We start from the raw sequence: 19,581 nt of genomic DNA on the forward strand, positions 1-19,581 counted from the left end.
AACGACTCAACGACCATTTCACTAACAAAAAATATTTGTTTATATCATGAATAAATGTGATGACAAACACGAAAATACAGAACAGAGACATGAGAATTGGAAAAAAAAAGAGAGGAGAAAAGAAAGAACAACGGTAATAAACGATGAGAAGAGTGTTTGTGAGTATGTCTGTGGATCTCTTAATATATGTGTATGTATGTGTGTTTGTGATTGACAATAGGAGTGAGAATAACTTTCATAATCTCTGAAAACAGAATTTTTTCTGTGCACACCATAACCCATCTCAGTATAAAGCAAAAGGCAATATACTATTATACTTTAAAGATACATCAAAGTACAAATGATTACATGCACAGTTCACACTCTGCTTTCACAGATTTTTCTTCACACACAAATGTATGATGCAGTTATTTCAAAGCCGGTTCAAAATTGTGAGAGACCTGGGTATGAGGGGTCTTGTGATCTGACCGTTGCTAGTTTGAGAGTTTGGGAATTGCTATCTCGATGGCATGAGCTCACAGTGTTTAGCTAGTGCACTGCTTATCTATGATGATCTCTCTGACCTGCACCCGTCGCTCGCACATAAAACTCAAGTGTTACTGTTGAACCCTTACTTCTTTGCCACAAACATTAATACATACCCTGAACACACTCCCTGTCCTGACCCTTAGACTTTGACACCAGTAGACCATGGAGTATGTCAGAAGTTATATATGAAACAACAATAAAAAGCCTGCAAAACATCAAAGTTAAATTTGCATCTCATTTAATGTCCTCAGGCAGTATAACCTCGACTGACACTTTTTGTGGACAAAGTTCACATGTTGAGTAAAGGTCAGTTGTCAATTGTGAGAGTTCCGCTCCTCCGTCTCTTCTCAGTACAAGTTGTTTCGACTGTGTGTTGGTACTGTATTTAATTTTACTTTGTGGGTGTGAGAGAGAGATAGGAAAGGGAGATCTACTAATGTTAACCAGATGCAGATGAATTACTGGTTATCACCACCATTGCAGTAGGGAACAAAAGGTCGACTATACCAAGCAATAATATATAAAGATAAAAAAATTAACTGCACAATAATCAAACAATGTAGCGAAAAATAATGTGCACAAAACATTTTCATATTAAAAAGAATGTCACTATTCCTAGAGTCCCTGACGTCTCAACTAAAGGTGCATCAACCCTTCAGATATAATAGTTGCACTGCCAGACCTCCATGATCTCTGTTACAACACTGTCATGACCCTTGACCTGCTGGTACACACGCTAGAAGACACACGGAGATCAAATAAAAACGAGAACTTTTTCTAGTGCCAACTCTTATATCGATTTAAAGCCTCTCGGATCAATGCCATGCATGTAGTCAGTTCTATTTTTAATTTTCTCCAGTCTGAGCCGAGAATGTGGACATTCGGAACTTCCCTGTTCTATATTTAGAACAGGAAGTACAACGCTGTTTTGTTTTGCAGGAAGGTTTATGTCTTTAAGGACTCACAGTTTCTTATACGTCGAATATATTAAAGAACATTCTTGACTGAGGCAAACACCTGTTTGACAGCGTGTAAAGGAGAATTTTGTTGTAACCTGCTCCGTGGAGGCCCGACATCGAGTGAAGTTATTTACTCGTCAAACTCATCACTCGACAACCCATCGAGCGAGTGGTACTAACACAGGTACATTGCAGTCAAACCTGAACAGAAAGGTAAAATATGAACTTTTGTTACTGTTGATAACTTAATATTATTTCCAGCAAAGTACTTTTTTTAAATTTTGCAGTCAAATGATTTGGAAGTGCAAGAATTCATTAAAGTCATTGACTTCATGACACTGTAACAGTAACATATGTTTGTTGTAGTCTTCTAATAACACTTGTCAGCAATGTGTAACCTGCAATCAGCTAAGTTCAGTGGCTGCTTGGTTTTCAGCTATAAAATCTACAAATGTAACATGACATCAGATGAGGATGAATTAAAGCAGAGTGGGAAAAGACACGCGAAAAGATAAACAGTAACCAGGAAGTGGAAACCAGTGAAGGATGTTAATTGATATTACTATGAATAGCTCCAGCTCAGGAGCCCCATGGCGGGTATAGTTGTTTTGAAATCGGTTAATGCCTGATATCAATAAATGATCAATAGTTTAGCATTGGTTAATGTTCAGTAGTTTGATATCGGTTAATGTTCAAGAGCTCCCAGGTATCTGATGCAGAAATTTAGAACATAAATGTGACAAGAACTGTTTTATATTTACAAGCAAAGTAAATGAATCTGTGTTAACATACTATTACCACCTTTACAGAAGGCCAAATAGGCTCCTCATTGTTTAGTATAAGCTAATTTCTCAGGTGTATATTATACAGCAACTGACATAACAAGATTCGTAGGCTGCAGGTGAAGAGAAGTATGAAAGCTAAGCTCATGTTGTGATATGTTTTTTATATGATCAGATCACTGGCATTCCCAATTATATTTTTAGAAAACATGGTTTGATATCCAGGAAGTTAATCCAGGGTGAAGAATAATCTAAAGCAGAAAAGAAGTCTTTTTGTCATTATAAATGTGTGTAGACTGTGTAGAGTAGGTATTTCTCAGATTGAGTACTAATATGACTTATAGAATTTGTCAGTTATTACCCTCCGTGTTTCTAGAGCTAGATCAATGACATATCAAAAATAAAACAGCTTTACCTGCATATGTTATTCTAACAGAAATACTTGGTGTTACTTTTACTGCTGTATGATTTCTTATAATGAAGGATTTCTTTTAAGGTTGATTATGTTTTTGCTTAACAGGAACTTTGTCTGTTCTTTGTGCAGTCAAGGTACCCTGCTTGGCGACTGGGTGGTGTTGGTAATTTCCAGCCTTGGCTTTTGGCTAAATCCAGCAAAGTAACTCACATCATGGTGGTAATACACAAGTTTTGAACTGATTTCATTCTGTTGTGCATTCACTCAAGCTCAATTTACTTTCAAAATTGAAGTAAATTAACCAGCTCTTAAAAAAGCGAAAAAAATGGAAGAGATAAAAATTGGTGATAATTCGTCATGTTCTGTGTATTCTTTTTCTTATATATGTCTCGGTCAGGCATTTAAAAGCTGATTTTAAAATTTTTAATTGATAATTAAGTTAAATATCTAATATGTGTTCATCTACATTTCAGATGAGCATGCAATATACCAGGCAGATAATTAACAAAAAGAGGCACCTTGCTATCCAAAGTTGACTAACCTACCCAAGGCTTTTCACCTTTTTGTCTAGTATCACCTGAGAAACACTTCTTTAAGCCTTTATAATAATTTTGCCATTTTGACTGGGGAAGACCCCAAGAGGTTCTGTAAGAAATGGCAGTGGCAGCTTCAAGCAGACAGGCTGCAGGCGATCGCAGGAGCTGGCCTATTCAATCCAAACAACAGCATTTGCTGAGATCACGAACTTGTTTTGAGGCTGAAGATGTTTGCATCATACCTGAGAGCTTTATTGCCAAGCCTGCTGACTTTCACAAAGTTGATTGTGTTAGTCTTATACAGGTAATTTATGACTTTTCCTCAAGATGGACTTTGTCAATTTTATATAAATGGTCTTTTATAAGGGTACTGTAGCTCTGAATCAAAAAAAAACTGTCATGCTGAGCAAGACTTTGGTGCAGAATCAAACTCTGTTCTGGCTTACGAGCTTGTTAATGTAACAGGTATAGCTATAGCTTGCTCTCATTTACACGCAAACACACACATACCCAAGCACATACATATTCATATTGTAGATATGTCAAGAACTGCACACTATCAGTTATAATAATGTATTTTAGATAATTATAATACTTAAGCCTGAATGGCTGGTAAGGGGAGGTAAGAACAACAACTTTTGTTTACCTCTCTTTTATTCAGATATATATATTTAGGGAGAGATCTCAGTTGCTTTGTATGAGCTGAAATTTTGATTGGCATTATTTTGTAACAGATTATGAAGGTAATACAGAAAGTGGGCGAAGACCCTCTCACTGTAAGCAAAGATATGCCATACCTGACCATCGAGGACGGTGTCACAGCTTTCAGGACTCGTGGCTAGGCCCTCCTGCTAACCTGATGGCAGAGTGTGGGCTATACAAAATGTCAGAAGGTATTAGAATTAATGCGGGATACAGCACTTGTATGCTACTCCATTTTCAATGTATTTATGAAAGAAATGAAGATAGATGATACAGTGCTTCAAAACACATATATTCCTGCCAGGTTCAGTAATATTGAAGATATGGAACACAAAATAAAATTGCTCTGAAAAAAGAAAATGTAGATAATCAAAATCCATTCACTGATATGATGGTAGATGTTCTGTTTTAGTTCTTAACATCATCTGAAATAGCTACATTAGTCAGTTAGATGTTGAGATTGATGGAATGTTGATTATATTACTATTTTGGTTAACAACAGCAGTATTGCAGATGCCTGAGTTCTCCAACTACCAATGCAAAAACTCAAGCTTGATTACAAGCAGAACTAAGGACATTGAGATGATATCTTAAAGCAATTGTCAAGGAAATGATAATACGAAAGCTCATAAAAATTCATAAAACAGTCTTAAGTTTTGTCATTAGCAAATTAGAAAAGACATAGCAAAAGATTTGATTAGTAAACAGCTTATCAACAAGATTATAAGTACCATTGAAGCAGATGCATGTAAACATTAGTGAATTTGGGCATGTGATATGAAAACTGCTTCAGGTTTCACTTTCCAACTTGAATGGCTCACATAAATGCTGGAACTACATTTTTGCTTTTTAAACAGATTCTGCCACCTGCTATCGCTGTGGCATCACTTTACGAAGCCTGACACCAACGACATGCATCTGGACTCATCACCGCCAGTTTGCTCCATGCTGCCGGCACCTGCAACGTGCCAAGAGCTGTAACCCCACTCACTTGGAGGTGATTTATCTCCCATTGTCTTCAAGTGTACTTTACCTTGAGCTACTTATATTAATGGTGTTAACTGTATGTGTGTGTGAGAGAGAGGGGGAAGTTAGATATGGTAAGACCCTCTACCCCTACCTTTCGCTTTAAATTTATTTTGAAGCAGATATGTAGTTTGACTTTTCCTTTCTTCTGAAATATATGTAGCTGTTTAATGAATGAAAAAATATTTATTGAGACTTTGTCACATAGACACAACTTAGTTAAAATATATTGTTCATTGTTAAATATTGACATTTTAAGCATCGGTAAGTGTAGTACACCTATTACATTTTCTTATTAATTACTGTTAGCCTTTCACATAAGACATCAGAATAGAGTAAGCAGTCAGATTTATTTATTTTATTCCATATAGTTTTATATCTCAAGGGTTATGCAAAAAAAAGAGACTTCTAAGTCAAATTCAAACGTGAGTTTTCAAATGAAAAAAGGTTTCTAGACTTCAATTTGTTCCTTTAGTGCCAGGATTCAGAACACCCTGGCAAGCAGTCACATCATAGTTACAGGCAGTGCCATTTTGTCTGCTCATGAAATAATGAATTTTATGTTTAATTTAGGGTGGTCAACAAAGATTCATCCGCCACCTGTCTGCAAGTGATGCTGAAGACTCCGGAATCCAAGTGTCCAGAGGCTAATTGTGGTCTGATCCTATCTGGCCCCTTCTAATCAGCTGAGGGATTGTACCCTAAACTTGATTGTTAAATTTTTTTCTTGCTGCTAGCACATCTGTATTCCTACTCCACATTTGTAAACCTGTCCTTTTTACAATTTTAGAATGTGGTCCTTTGTTAACCTGCAATCAAAGAATAGCTGCCTGTGCTGAATCTAGCATGTCATTATTAAATAGCTGTCAGTGTTTGAAATTAAATTATCATCAATAAATTGTTTGGCATAGCAGCTGATTAAAGATGTCAAAAGTGGAAGAAAAAGTTATTAATCACTGGCAAGATTTAGAGAATTTCTTAAAGTTATAAAATTCTATAGCTCAGCCCTTAATGGATCTCTCCACAGGTTCATTCAGAATGTACACTTACACATGCAGTAAAAACATCACAATGACACAAAATGCAATAATTCCCAATTTAGATACAAGTTTTTTTAGTGAATACTAAATATTTTGTTATAGGTTTGTATTTTTATGTTTAACATTGATAGCAAGCTAGTTATTTGTTTAATTAATCAAATGAAATGAAGTGATTCATATAAATGAATTCATGTTAATTCAGAGTGATTTATTAAAATTTTTTCTACAACAATTTGCCTTTGACTGTGTATTATAAATACATGCTGGGAGCAGCTTCTGGCTACATATCTTTTATCTCATATGGCATTTTATGCTATGTTGTGTGGGTCTGTGTATGTCTGTATGTGTTTTCTATTTCTGTAAAGCACCATGAGCCTGCTCATAGGACCGAGATATGGTTACATATAAAGATTATTATTTTATTATATTATAATAACTAAGAAGCAGATATACACATTATCGGATACCTTCTCACTCACCTGAATCACCTACCCACATTGCCCTCTGAATGCCTCACACACTGTTGTATGATGAAGGTGTCCATCATGTATAATGTTGGTCTTTTTTCATAAGCGTGTGATTGTAAAGTTACTGAATTAATAAAAATAGTATTTAATAGTCATGGAATAAATTGGTAAACAGAAGTACAGCTCACACCTGTTTACAGGGACAATGCATATATATATTTACTTATTATCACAGCACAAGTGAAAACTGGTTTAAAGATACAGAGACTAAAATGAAATATTAGCAGACACCCCATCCAGTCCTTATTGCAGCTTTGACCAGTCTGCATTCTAGTATCAGCCAAACACTTCTCTAGAGCAATTAAAAAAAAAATTAGAATGATATATTATCTATATTACTTCAGTTAAAAAGCATGGAATGAGAGTTTCACTTCGTTTAAAGCAGGATACAGGAAGAAAATTCATTGGTGTCAGGTCTATATAAAGCTCAGTATTAAATACACCCAGATGGAAGTCAGATTATGTGAAAAATATTGGTCAAAGAGTGTTACTGAGGGGTTAACTAAGCACAGTGCTGGTGGCGAGCCGCACCTGTCGCATGAGTAATAGTTTTATTTATTTATATTTTTTTTTAGATAGCCGGGAATGGAATAGAGGAAGATACTATAATTAACCGTCGCCGGCCAGCACTTCATTTTCCAACTAGACATGACCAGGATAATCCATATTCATAACTACAGCTCAGAAGCATCTATATATAGTAGTCTGAACTTTGTCATGAGTATATATATATAAGGCTCCTTGTATACTGAATACAATGGTATATCATATATTATGGCACAACTGTGCAATCAGATGTACTTAACTAGCTACTGTAAATACTAACAATTAGAAGTGCTCAGACAGTATAGTAATGAATGCTACTTTATAGTTGTGTCAGAAAATGTAGTCAAACGTTTAGCGCCATCTAAAAAGTATAAATTTACCAAAATTTGTGATGAATTTAATTAACAAACTATTTTCGGTTAAGAAAGCTCATTATATCGGACTCAAGGCAACTCATAGTCAACTGCAGAAATTTCTAGATCCCAACTATTTTTCACCTTTCTATACAATCTTTATACATTAACAGTTTGTGCATCAGTCCGCTCGATCTCACCATTGCGTTCAACCATAAGATACTCCTCTACACGAGCTTTTGTTGTTGTTGTTTTTTTTTTACGATTTTGGCAACTCATGAATACATTAGGTGATATGTGTGTGTGTGCTTGCATGTCTATGTTTGTGCGCGCTTGTATGTCTGTGTGTGCATGCCTGTGTGCATGTGTAAGGGGAGGGAGATATGAGCAACTGAAAGAGGTCGATTACAGTCGGTAATCTTGGTGAATTTCTTTCGCTTTCTCGGTTCAGATTTGAACAATGACTATTCTTTTGAAAAAAAAAATTGTACTCGAGGTTTGCCTTTAATGTGCACTAAATCACAGTTTTAGTCGAGAACTGTAATATCACAAACCCAATAGCTCCCAAGACTAAGAATAATGTTTTTCGGTGTAAGGTAGGCCATCCAGTGTAGTTTCTAACCTTCAGTGTGGCGTGTGATCATTTTCATCATGAAAAATTTTTCAATTATTTTCCCTTTTTAATGGACAAAAAAATGAAGTTCACGTAGGGACAAACATCTCAGCGGTTTGCCGACGTAAAGGCCGAAGTTTTGTGTCCGGAGGAAAGACAGTGGTATCGCCCGTGCGAGGGAAGGTAGGAGTACACGCGGTGCTGACTATTTGTGTCCAGTCGTCTCAAATTACTACTTTACCTGGACAAAGGCGGGGTAGAGATCAGAGACACCGCCGAGTAGCCTGGCCATAAAACGTCTCTCTTACCCGACCATTGTACTTGCCGCAGGGTCTGAGCGATGAGGCGAAACGACTTCTATGTGAACCTACTGTCACAGGCTAAGGCAATGCAATGTCTTTCTGAGCCGAGTACTTGTGTTGGCGGTTAGAAAGCTGAAGTGAAACGGTTTCCAACTGAACACACTGTCAGAGGGTTAGGACTGAATGTATTCTCCACCAACAAACAAAACTAGAATATACAAAGAAGAGAAGAATGAACAGCGAAAATGACACGAACATAAAAACAAATGAATTTTAAAACAAAATCAGTGGCTGGAGGCACTGTCATACAGATTGATACATAACAAAGCAAAATCACCAGTATAACAATGGAAGCACAGAATTTAACACTATTACTGATCCTTCAATTGATATCACAGAATAACAAACATGTAAAGTGAACAAGATAAAAATCAGCTATAACATACGAGTGACGAGTAGGTCTTGCAGTCTTAGACTGGAAGGAACATGTCTATATAGACAATACATTTATCGGTGTGGAGCTGTACCGTGGTAACAACAATTCAGTTTTGAAAGTACAAACATTGATGGTAAATTATTATCTCATTAATCAATTTGTTATTTAAATTATATTATTAATTTCCAAATCTTCATCAGAACTACTGTCTGTTTCAATTAATATATTTTCCTCATGTTCGGAATCCAATTTGTATTGCTCAACGACACATCTCCAGATATCCTCTACTAAATTATAAGTTTTCTTTTTTAAAGTGCGTTGTCCAAGCTGTCTCCGATTGTGCTGTACACTTGCTTTGTTGTAATTTGAAGTAGAGTCTCTATCAACATGTTCATTCCAGTCTAAAACAGCGAGACCCATGCGCATGTCATAGTGCATCGTGTTTTTAATATGAACACGCTTAGGCAGATACATCAGACATATATTATTAAAACTTTCAACATAAAATGTGTCCCTAGACATCACGTAGTCCTCAGGATGTTTATACAGGACATGGCCGTGTAGAAAGTCGCTCAGCAGCTTGACAGCAGCAGGATCAGTCAGCACTATTAGAGATGGTATATAGAGCGATTGCCTGCAAGGTGAGTCTTGGTTACACTGGTCATGGATGTTTTGGAAATGTGTAATACATCCATCCAACAAGTGCCTAAGTCTCACAGGGTCGCCATCGCAATGATCTATACACCAGTACACATGATCTCTGACCGCTGCTGTCTTGTCGCTGAGCTGAGGATGCCACGTCTTGCCGATGTTGACTTTACTACCTTGCGCCAGTTTTTTCATCCCAGCTTTGATACTCTTAGCGACGTGCCACCTCTCGTTGATGTTTCTAACACCTTTATTTTTTACTAACTTATTTATTGTCACGTTACGATCGTGAACGTGTTCATGAATTCTAACACCTGACTCATTCATACTTGCATACATCCTCTCGCATCCCACTGCCTCGTGCCGCTGGGTGCACACGTCGTCCTCTTTGGTGATATGCTGGAGGTTTACAACCTTGTGAGTCGACAGTCCTAAAGTAACATGATCAGTGTGATACGAATTTTTCCGACAAGCGTGCCTTGCATCTGTCATCACACTGATCCCGTCGGCCACAGGAGACTGTTCTGCTGCAAGTGCAGCTGCGACGGACTGGCGCTTCAAGACGTCAACGACTGCAGAAAACTGATGATGTTTGTTCTTGCGTGGGTACATTACCACTATCTTGACTGCAGGGAAACTCAGGACTTTCACCGCTCAAGAAATTATCCAGTAGAGAGGACACAAAAGCAGACCGGGACTTACATCCCGATTTTTTTAGCCCAAGTTCAAACTTATCATTAAATATTTTTCTTGCTTCTTCGTCAACAAAAAACAAGCGTATATCTTTTGTTACAACATTATACTCGTAGGTTTTAACAGTGCCGTCCACTAAAGTTCTCTTACTGCGTTTCTTCAGTGGCGTTGGGTTTTTCTCCATTGTAAACACTGTTTGGTAAATCCAAGATCCTGTAAAATATGTTAAAATAGTCCTTGAACTAACAGTTATTATTACCAGTGGGCCTGATGTTTTTTCACGTAAAAATCAGCGCCGACTCACACGGAGAAAAGTCAGTCTTCTGAGTGGATTTTGATCACTTTCTTGGTTTGCGTCCCTATTCCCCCAAGTTTTCTGTCTGAGGCGTAATGGTTGACCACGAGGTAGCGAAGTTTTGAGCTGCGAACTCACTTCGATGTTCCTTCCCAAGAGTTGATTGCAAAAAGCCTCGAGTTTGCCTTCAAACTCAAAATCGAAACATCTGGCACGTGGCATTCACGCATTCGATTGGTCAGACATACCACGTGTCCTACCATTACAACCAATCACACACTACAGTTAGTGTATGACGTAGGTCCCATCAGCCTCTGCGTGTTTCGTAATTCAATTGCCTACTTGTCTTAGTTACTCATTTCTAGTTCACGTTGCGTAACATTGTCCTTTCTCTTACGTAATCAAAGTACGTAAGTTTCGCTCTAAGGCTTGTCTGTTACGACGATAACACCTCGTGGCTACATCTCACCCTGCCTTACGTCACCGTCATGACGTGAACGGCCACGTGACTATCTGACTCTTCCAGGCTCTCATTCTGTCTGCGTCGTGCTAGTTTGAGTACAAGTTTTTTTTTTTTCATTCACAATGAGTTTCTCTGTGATACTGCGGGATTTAGATGAAGAAAAGGAGAGGGCAATTCGTCAGCTGTTTGAAAGAAATGGCTGGTCCTATAATGCCGAACGACTCCCACACCAAACTTCGAGAAAACGTGAGTCATTCCAAATCTGTATTCCACTGTATTTATATATATATATTCTACTTTATAGATAATGGACAGATATACATCTTTGCATGAGAGATAAAGCGTGCCGTGAGTGCGCGTACAAATGAAATTTCATGGATTTTACAATTATACACATGACTTTGTACACTTTTCTGTAGGAGGAAGATACCCAGTGAATAAGGATACGCGGGATGGCGATGTACTGGCCATTGAGGGTGGAAAAACTTTGCCCCCCGGACCAGGTGCGGCACCTGAATCAGAGAGCTTAGATATACATCTAAGCTCTCTGCCTGAATGTCCACACTGCTTCCAAGCACCTTGCATAACATCAGGAGCTCGCGACGTAGAGTTCATCGGGAAGGGACAGGCGGCTTGTCCTCAAAATCGAGGTATTCGGAATAGGATCTACACAAGGTATTGGAAAATGCTAGACTTTGTTGGACTCTGGAAGGACAAGAGATACCTAGTTAGAAAAACCGCTTTGGCAGAAGGTGAATGGGTGCTGTGCCACAGACGTGAAGTGATGCCCACTTGCGTCGTTCAAAAAGTACGAACACTGTACCCAAACCCAGATGGAGTGCCGTATGTCGGTCACCAATGGGAATAAAAAAAAAACTAAACGAGAGGAATAAAAACTAAGTTTAAAAATTCCATTGCCTTTTTGTTTGTGTTATTTGGGTTGTTTGCCTTTGTCTCCTTTCCTGTCCTCTCTCTCACAAGGGAGAACACACAAACAAAACCAGGGGTGCTAAACTGGTCCTAACCCTTTTGATTATACAAGTCTTATCCAAGTCCAGTTCTCGGTTTTGTGGACTCAGGAAGACGCAAGCACCGATGACCTCCACAATGGTCGGGTGAGATAAGAAGAGAAAAGATCGTGGGGGCACTATGTTGCAGTCGTGAATTGTTGGCCATTTGTAAAAGTTCGAACATTGCACTCAAACCGAGGTGTACTTTAGGTCAGTCATCAGGAGGAATGAACTGAAAGTATTAAATATTATTATCCCCTCTTATGAGTAAAGAAAGATGTAAGGAAAGACAGTATGTTCAGATGGAAGCCGTTTCGCCTCACTTTGTCTGGTAGGACAACCCTAACCCTGACAGTATGTTCAGTTGCAGCCCGTTTCACTTCAGCTTTCTCACCGCCAACACCAGTACTCAGCTGAGAAAGACGGTTTATCGCTTGCGATCTCCACTTTGCCTCGGGGCCAGGGTAGCAATTAGGGAAGACTGACCGCTGGTACTGACCCCGTGTACTCCTACCTTCCCTCGCACGGGCGAAACCATTTGAAAACACGCCCATTTCGACTTCGGCCTTTAGGATTGAGAGGCATTTTGAGCGCGAGCATCTTTCGGCTGTTGAGTGTTGACGAAGAAACACTGTCAGGCGTTGCACAGGGTTGTCTGTGGTTTATGGCCAGAGACTTCATCTCAGTTGCAAGCCGAGCAGTTTTAGGGAAAACAAACAAACAAAAAAGCCCTGGCTTTACTGGAAAAGGAGTTCGGGAATCCCCGATTGATATAAGCACTCCTGCCCCTGTCAGCCATCTTGATGGTCGTGAAAAGGCGAATTGCGACCTCAGTAAGTAGCATTCAATATCTAGACAATACAGGACAATACTTCGTGTCTGGAATCTTTATTTCTGACTTAATTTTTCTGTAGCAGATGGAGAGTACTAATACATATCATCACATTGTAATCATATTGGAGGTCTTCTATTATTTTGGTACAGGACACACCTAGAAGGATGACATATGTTGTTACATGTATTCATGCTATAGTCTGATAGTCATTGACTATTTCGCTAGCTCTTCCCATCTCTTTTCCCTCCTCTTTCCCGCCTTTCGCTCTTCTTTCTCACCTATCCAGAAACCTCTTCATTATTTTTCCAATTTATTTAGAATATGTTTATAAGATACAGCTTTCTAACCAGCCTTGAGTTCTGCTACATTGTGTGTTGCCATTGATTAACCTGCCTATAATCCATTCATGCTTTTGTATAGAGATCATTCGACCATGACTATTGCGCGAACGAGAGAAAAATCGGCATAATGAGTGATAATACAAGCACATGCACGCTTAGGGCGGGAGCGGGTCTGAAGAGCACGTGTATGAGGGAATTTTCCAGAACAATCTATTGGCAAGTAAAGTCCTCCGTATGTGTCCCCCCTTACTGTGTTGTCGGGCAACAGCCACAACAAAGTCTGAACACCTGTATATATAGGCATTCGATTCGTTTGAACGACTTGTCTCCAGACCAGACAGACAGGTGTATGTCGGTATTGTTTTCTTTCTCAGTTTCTTTCACTCTTCTGTTCTCTCTCTTTCTTCTTTTTTCTTGTTTTCTTTATACCTCTACCTTTTTCTTCACTTCCCATCTCTTGTGCTGATCTCACATTCCTTTCTAAAATATTTACCTACTGACCTATATACTGTAACGCATTCTCATACCTTTATCTGCTTGCGCAAGCATGTTCATAAATGGTTAGCTAAAGCTACAGTTATTTTCACTGGGTAACTAAATTAAAATGTAATTATTCTAATTAGACCAAATGTTAAAAGCCTTTATAGTCATCGAAAATTCCAACGGGAAAGCTACATCACATGTCAGTCTTTACACATATTGTTGGGAGTTCACAGGAAAAAATAATTCCTTTCTTTACCGAATGACACCACGGTTTTTTGACGATGACTACTGCATGAAAATAGCAGTGTGAATCATAAACGGAGACAAGTCTTTCTTATTTTGGACATTCTACAAAAGAAAGTTTAAGAGATTAGTAAGACGTGTATAGTTTTTGCTCTTTATAAAGAGCATAAGATTAGTTTCGGATGATAAGATCAAATAAAATAATTTTCAATTTAAACTTAAATTTAAATTTTAGACTATCAAACAGAAACATGTTAAAAGTAGCTACATTCTTTTTTGTAGTTGTTGTTGTTTTTTTTTATTAATGTTTTGTTCCAGATCTCAGTTCTGTTCATGAATATCTTTCTTCCATCTCTAGTTGTTGACTACTTTTTAATCTCAACCTCTTGTCGTGATGTCTCATAATCTGTCCACGTGACTGGCTGTGTATCTGGTGCTTGTTACAAAGTGTGCTGTCAACCTGTTTAGAACAGTATCTCTGAAACTAAAGTCAAGCTGTTTATCAGGAAATATTTAGTGTCCCTATGTTAAATGTCGAACGTTCTAGAAGCTTGCTGCCATACTATTAATTTCCTTAAAATACAAGGCACTGAGCTGTTGTTGAGGAAGAATGTTGGATTAAAGCCGTTTCATGTGTGCTGCATATAAACATACTGATCTTGGTGTAGTGATCAGGGTTAGAATACATTCTACTTTCATTGAAATGTAATATATCGTATTTTTATAAAAGGTTCATGATTCTCCTTTCTCCTGTCGTAGTAACCCCATCATGTCGTAAAGTTATCATATTTCATGAAAATATCGTTTCAGCCAAACAACGACCTTTTAGAGAAGAGACTTCGCCCATGCTTTGTCTGATGTGATGAAATGTAGCAGAATTCTCACAAATGTTTCGCCATACACTGAGTATGAACGAGCAATCTACACCACAGTATCTTCTACGAACCCTCAATTGTACGAGTAATTATATATCCGTAAGGTTTTGTGACTGTAACAATGACAGTGTCGAGGAACCATGATGAAAACAAGAACAGAGCTCAAGGTACAGATTCCATGTACAGATTCCATCCTTACCCTCGAGGAATCAAAGTTTTGGAAGTTTTCGACATTCAAGTTTTTTCCCTTGGACAAAATAATAGCAAGCGGGTTACATGAGCCACCTTGCAACAGCAAAGTTCCTGTTTTGATCATCAGGTACATTGAATATCTGACGACTCATTTTTCTACAAATGAAGATCAGGTGAAGGATTCTGCGAGGTGCGTTGTTATCTTTTGGGTTCAAGGAAATCCTCTTCCGTTCGCGAAGAGCAGCCAGGACAGGCACCTGCGTCTCACGTACCTTCACGTGCGGAGAGGACGCCAGCCGTCCAAGCAAAGACCTCGTCATCAATCGTCATTGCCCACACACTCCCACATCTGATTTATCCAGCTTCCTGAAGTGAATGAACGATATTTGATATATATGTATATGGAGATTTATGCATTTCAGTTTTGTTTTCGAGGTACAATTGAAGAGGACAATAAACAGAAGTCTGGAAGAACACTAAACAAAGATTTTTGTCGCCAAGGTTGAGCAGGAGACATTCTTCGAAGAAATTTATCTTTTTTGTCTGTATTTTTAATCATAATTGTCTTTCCAAATATGAAGTCGGATGAGAGACATTTTCCATCAGTCAACTACATGTCAATTGAAAACGCCGGAGGGAATGTCAGTCCTAAGAGTCACGTTGCTGAAGAGATGCAGAATGTGTTTTCCTCCCAGGCAGCGAAACTGGCCAAGAGGCCGGAGCAGCATGGAGAGTCTGTGCTTGATAATTATTGTAACAGCGATTTTAGGCAAAGTCTGATGGATATAGGAATAGAGGAGGAGAAGCAAATTATAAAGAAAGATCTCAAGTTCTGGCCATCGGGCTTGGGAGACAGCCATGTGTGCCTGTCAGGAGATCTTTTGAGAGAACTTTATATACGTGTGATTATCTCGTTGCTCATTTTTCTTGATCCCTCTTTTGATGATGCCATGCGTTCTTGGGTATGCGAGGAGAAGGATGCGACCATCTACAAGTCAGCTGCAGTACAGGAGCGATTGCACAAACTTCTACAGTTACCGTACAGTTACAAGCGTGGGCGACAGAAAGACAGTTACATATACGAACCATCTTTGGATTACTCCAAAAGTCAAGATGACTTAGTTCAAAGTCTTAACGAAATACGAAATTTTGTGTATGCACCCCAAAGGATCTACCACAACGAAGAAACTGAAAATTTCCAAGACAAGATAGGAAAGGCTCTCCACAAGAAAGGCAACTCCAACTGGAGGGCAAACCATGTCTATGACACAACATCGGACTGGGATCATAATAAGACACTTGGTAACGGTCAGGGGAAGAAATATAAAAACAAAAACTCTGCGGATGGGTCGCGTCTCTCATACATCTTGAAAAGATTAGTCAGCTAAGCTCAAAAGCAGACAGTTTGCCCGAATTGAAGCTTTCAAATGGAACACAGTACGGCCATTTAGCAACATTACACTGCAGCTATTTTGAAGAGGAATCGGACATCATCCCGAAGACGCCTGGACAGGATTTGAAACATCAGATGATAGTGGTGGCTGAAAGTAAGGAAGACCATTCTTCGCTTTGTGTGGACCTAAGGAAGAAACTCCACGAGAGGGGAGGGGTGATCGGAGATATCAAGGAGGCGGTCCGAGTTTTTGAAAATTACCCGGTTCCCATAGCAACAGATGCCAGACTCATAGGGCCTACAGCAGAGGCGAGCGTGCCGACAGACTTGGAACTCGACATCAAGACCTCCGAGAGGAGGGTCTCCCTAGATGATGTCGCCGGATCTGGTCAGACCAGACGCCCCCAGGAAACATCGCAGAACGACAGAACGGAGTTGGACTCGCACCGCGAGGAGGACAGAACCACCAGACCAAGTTTCAACACCACGAGGCTGCGGATGTCAGTTCCGGTGAGGGAGGCGTTAAGACCCGAGACTGAGCACTTCTCACCTTACCCTTCCTCCATGCACACTACGGAAACCGGAAACCAGCCCAGCGTAGCTCACGAAACCCTCCTGGCCACGATGGAAGCGCAAAGAGTCTTGGCTGTCCCGGCGTGCACTACCACCAGAGTGAGCTCCCCTGGCAATGTTGCTTCAGGCACAGCCAGCACGACGGTCTCTGCAGCGGGCATCGTTGAGCGGGTGGACACCCACCCCGTCCAAGCAACAACAGTACCCTGTTCTCACAACGACGTCATGACTGTCAATGTCAGAGACGTTTCCTCGTCAAGGATGAGCCTGTATCCATGTCAACCCCGCCGTGAGCAGTCTTCACTTCATTACCCTGACAGTGGAAGCCCAGCTTCCTGTTCGTGTGACGGAAGGTTTGCTGGATCGGCGTCATCCAACAGTGGAAACGATTCCAACAGACGGGAGAATCAGCCACTGGAACTGCCGCTGGCCCAGACCTCGGTCTTCGCGAGGCTGTCGGGGGTCGAACGACGTCACGGGCCGGTCACGGTCTACTCCGCCGGCTCGCTCCCTCCATGGGCGCCGAGGTCTCCGATGATTGATTTGACGAGAGCAGCAAGCCCCACCCACATCCCACTGAGGAGCAGACGAGCCACTTTCATTCACTGGCCGAGGGAGGAGACAGGACAGCAGCCGGCCAATATGGCTTTGGCTGGATACTTCTATACGGGTAGGTCGATAGACACCTATTCGGGTTGGTCGGGACATATTTTTGTGAGTTTGTCAGGACAAGTACTGGTTGATTAGGAGATATCTCTATTAGCAAGTCATCTACACGGGTATGGTAAGACATTTACATGGGTAAGGTAAGAGAAATATGTGAAAATAGCTCTGTAGGGGGGAATATATCTCGTTTCATGAATACGGCTGAATGTTAGAGAGGAACGCTCGTTTCTTCGGGTGTACGATAGAGTGTTCGTATGCGTGATTGCTTGTGAATACAGAGTATGCATGCTCCTATGTGTGCACGTGTATGCATACGACATATCTCACATCATTATGTGTTTCTCCCACACAACCCCAACCTACTCCCTCAGGTGAAGGTAGCACAGTTTGCTGCTTCTACTGCGGTGTGCAAGTCGGCAACTGGCGGCCTGCCATGAACCCGTGGCACGAGCATGTTCGTGGACAGCCCACCTGTCAGTACCTGATCCAGATGAAAGGAGAAGACTTCGTGAAAGAAATTCAGAAAGAACAGAGACCAGAGAAATAAGTAGGTGTAAACATGTGAGTGTTTGTTTTTTCACTTTCCTTGCCATCGTCTTACGCTTTACTTCTTTACTTTCCGACCCGTCGACCTAGCATGGTATATAGCATTGTTAATAATAATAATTAATAATAATAAATAATAATAATAATAATAATAATAATAATAATAATAATAATAATAATAATAATAATAAATAATAATTTATTGTTTACCCACATGTCGCTGCAAAAAATTGCTCTTTTTTCTCAGAATTTCCAGAAGACTTGACGCAGATCATCAATAACAAGGGATCACCTTTAAAACCATCTTAAGGACTTGGGCAGAGAGACTTGAAGCGAGCGCATCCTTTCAAGTGATGTCAAGTTCTGGCATGTGGTCCTGTCCTCTGGAGACTCCGATCGTGGAAAGACTGAGCGAGCATTGCGGCACAGCTGCTGTTTGAGGACAAGACAATTGAAGAAATGTGTTTCATTCAATCCACAAGGAAATGAAAACATTGAAAAAACTCACTTTGGGATATTTGAAAGAAAGTTACAGTTTTGAATTTTGAGGAGGACTGAAGGGAGGAAGCTAGAACCGAATCGAATATTTGTACCAAGATCGAAGGATACAGAGATAGCGAGAGAGAGAAGAGAGAAAAAGAGAAAGTTGGATAAAAAGAAAGTTTTTATAAAATGTGTTTACACAGACTAAAATCGGTGCACTTATCACAGAATTGCAGTGAGTACACTAGTTTTTAAAAGTGTGTCGATGTGCGTTTCTACAAAACAAGTTGAATGACATTATGTTTTTTGTTGGTTTTGTTGATTTATTTTCTTCAAATATTGCTGGGATGTAATATATTAGATAACCAGAGTGCGAAATTGTTTCTAAGTGAGCTAAGTTCATTTGAAAATTTTTGAAAATCTGAATAATTGCTCTTTTTTGCATTTTATTTTATTAGCTATAAGCTCAGGGAGCATTTTTAGCCCTAACATCAGATAAATCATACATCACTGCCCTTTGTAGAAACTGTTCCAACATAGACGGAGGGATGTTGACATCCGGTACATAGTACATCTTGATGATGACCTTTCATGGAGCTTCTAGTGATTTTTCTGGCTTGTTTGTTTGTTTTAATTTGAGTATTTGTTCACTCCTGCAAGCAACATTTTTAACATTGGGGTTTAAATCAAAACTGCGGTCATATATATCTCTATAAAATGTGTATGGCAATGTCTATATAATTTATCAGGACAATATTATAATGGGTGATATATAGAACGGGGACTAAATAATTTGTCAGCTATGCTGTTATATATTAATATACATCTTATTGCACAGATACTAAAGCGATTTCTTGGGGTAGGGGTGGTGGTGACTGTTTTCACGTGTGAATGTTGTATTCCTTTTGAAATTAGTGATCTTGCACCTGTCTGCTACCCTTGCTTTAAATATTTTGAAAATAAACATAATTTGTTTTGCGATTCTTGACTTTAAAATTAATTTGTCTTTCGTTATTGGCGTTCAGATAGTGTGTACATATCAAAGTGTATATATGTATGTGTTTCCCTGAAAGCAAC

The 19,581-nt window shown here is 39.5% G+C and overlaps 1 protein-coding gene and 1 long non-coding RNA gene across 5 annotated transcripts; both read left to right on the forward strand.

Moving 5' to 3' along the window:
- The first annotated feature begins 1,427 nt into the window (after positions 1-1,427).
- Positions 1,428-6,220, forward strand: LOC112566890. 3 transcript variants are annotated; one of them, XR_003099714.1, is made up of 6 exons: positions 1,428-1,700; positions 2,814-2,903; positions 3,158-3,524; positions 3,955-4,113; positions 4,780-4,919; positions 5,522-6,220. It is a non-coding gene; the product is annotated as an uncharacterized LOC112566890 (long non-coding RNA). The 3 variants fall into 3 exon arrangements; XR_003099716.1 differs by lacking the exon at positions 1,428-1,700 and adding an exon at positions 2,066-2,084; XR_003099715.1 differs by lacking the exon at positions 1,428-1,700 and adding an exon at positions 2,175-2,193.
- Positions 6,221-12,516: 6,296 nt separating this feature from the next.
- On the forward strand, positions 12,517-19,485 carry LOC112566359. 2 transcript variants are annotated; one of them, XM_025242515.1, is made up of 4 exons: positions 12,517-12,707; positions 14,587-17,479; positions 17,847-18,036; positions 18,269-19,485. In XM_025242515.1, exons 2-3 carry the CDS (start codon positions 16,372-16,374, stop codon positions 18,020-18,022), a joined length of 1,284 nt encoding a protein of 427 aa, XP_025098300.1. In that variant the 5' UTR covers positions 12,517-12,707; positions 14,587-16,371; the 3' UTR covers positions 18,023-18,036; positions 18,269-19,485. The 2 variants fall into 2 exon arrangements, with proteins under 2 accessions (XP_025098300.1, XP_025098299.1); XM_025242514.1 differs by having other exon boundaries at positions 12,518-12,707; positions 17,847-18,022.
- The last annotated feature ends 96 nt before the right edge of the window (positions 19,486-19,581 follow it).

This window comes from Pomacea canaliculata, linkage group LG6, assembly GCF_003073045.1.
Source record: "Pomacea canaliculata isolate SZHN2017 linkage group LG6, ASM307304v1, whole genome shotgun sequence".
NCBI lineage: Eukaryota > Metazoa > Mollusca > Gastropoda > Architaenioglossa > Ampullariidae > Pomacea > Pomacea canaliculata.

Bases quoted from the DNA above. Each gene is read 5' to 3' on its own strand.
- LOC112566359 (XM_025242515.1), top strand. From the start codon at position 16,372: ATGATAGTGGTGGCTGAAAGTAAGGAAGACCATTCTTCGCTTTGTGTG. The intron at 17,480-17,846 runs GTAGGTCGATAG...CTACTCCCTCAG, and splicing joins GGCTGGATACTTCTATACGG to GTGAAGGTAGCACAGTTTGC.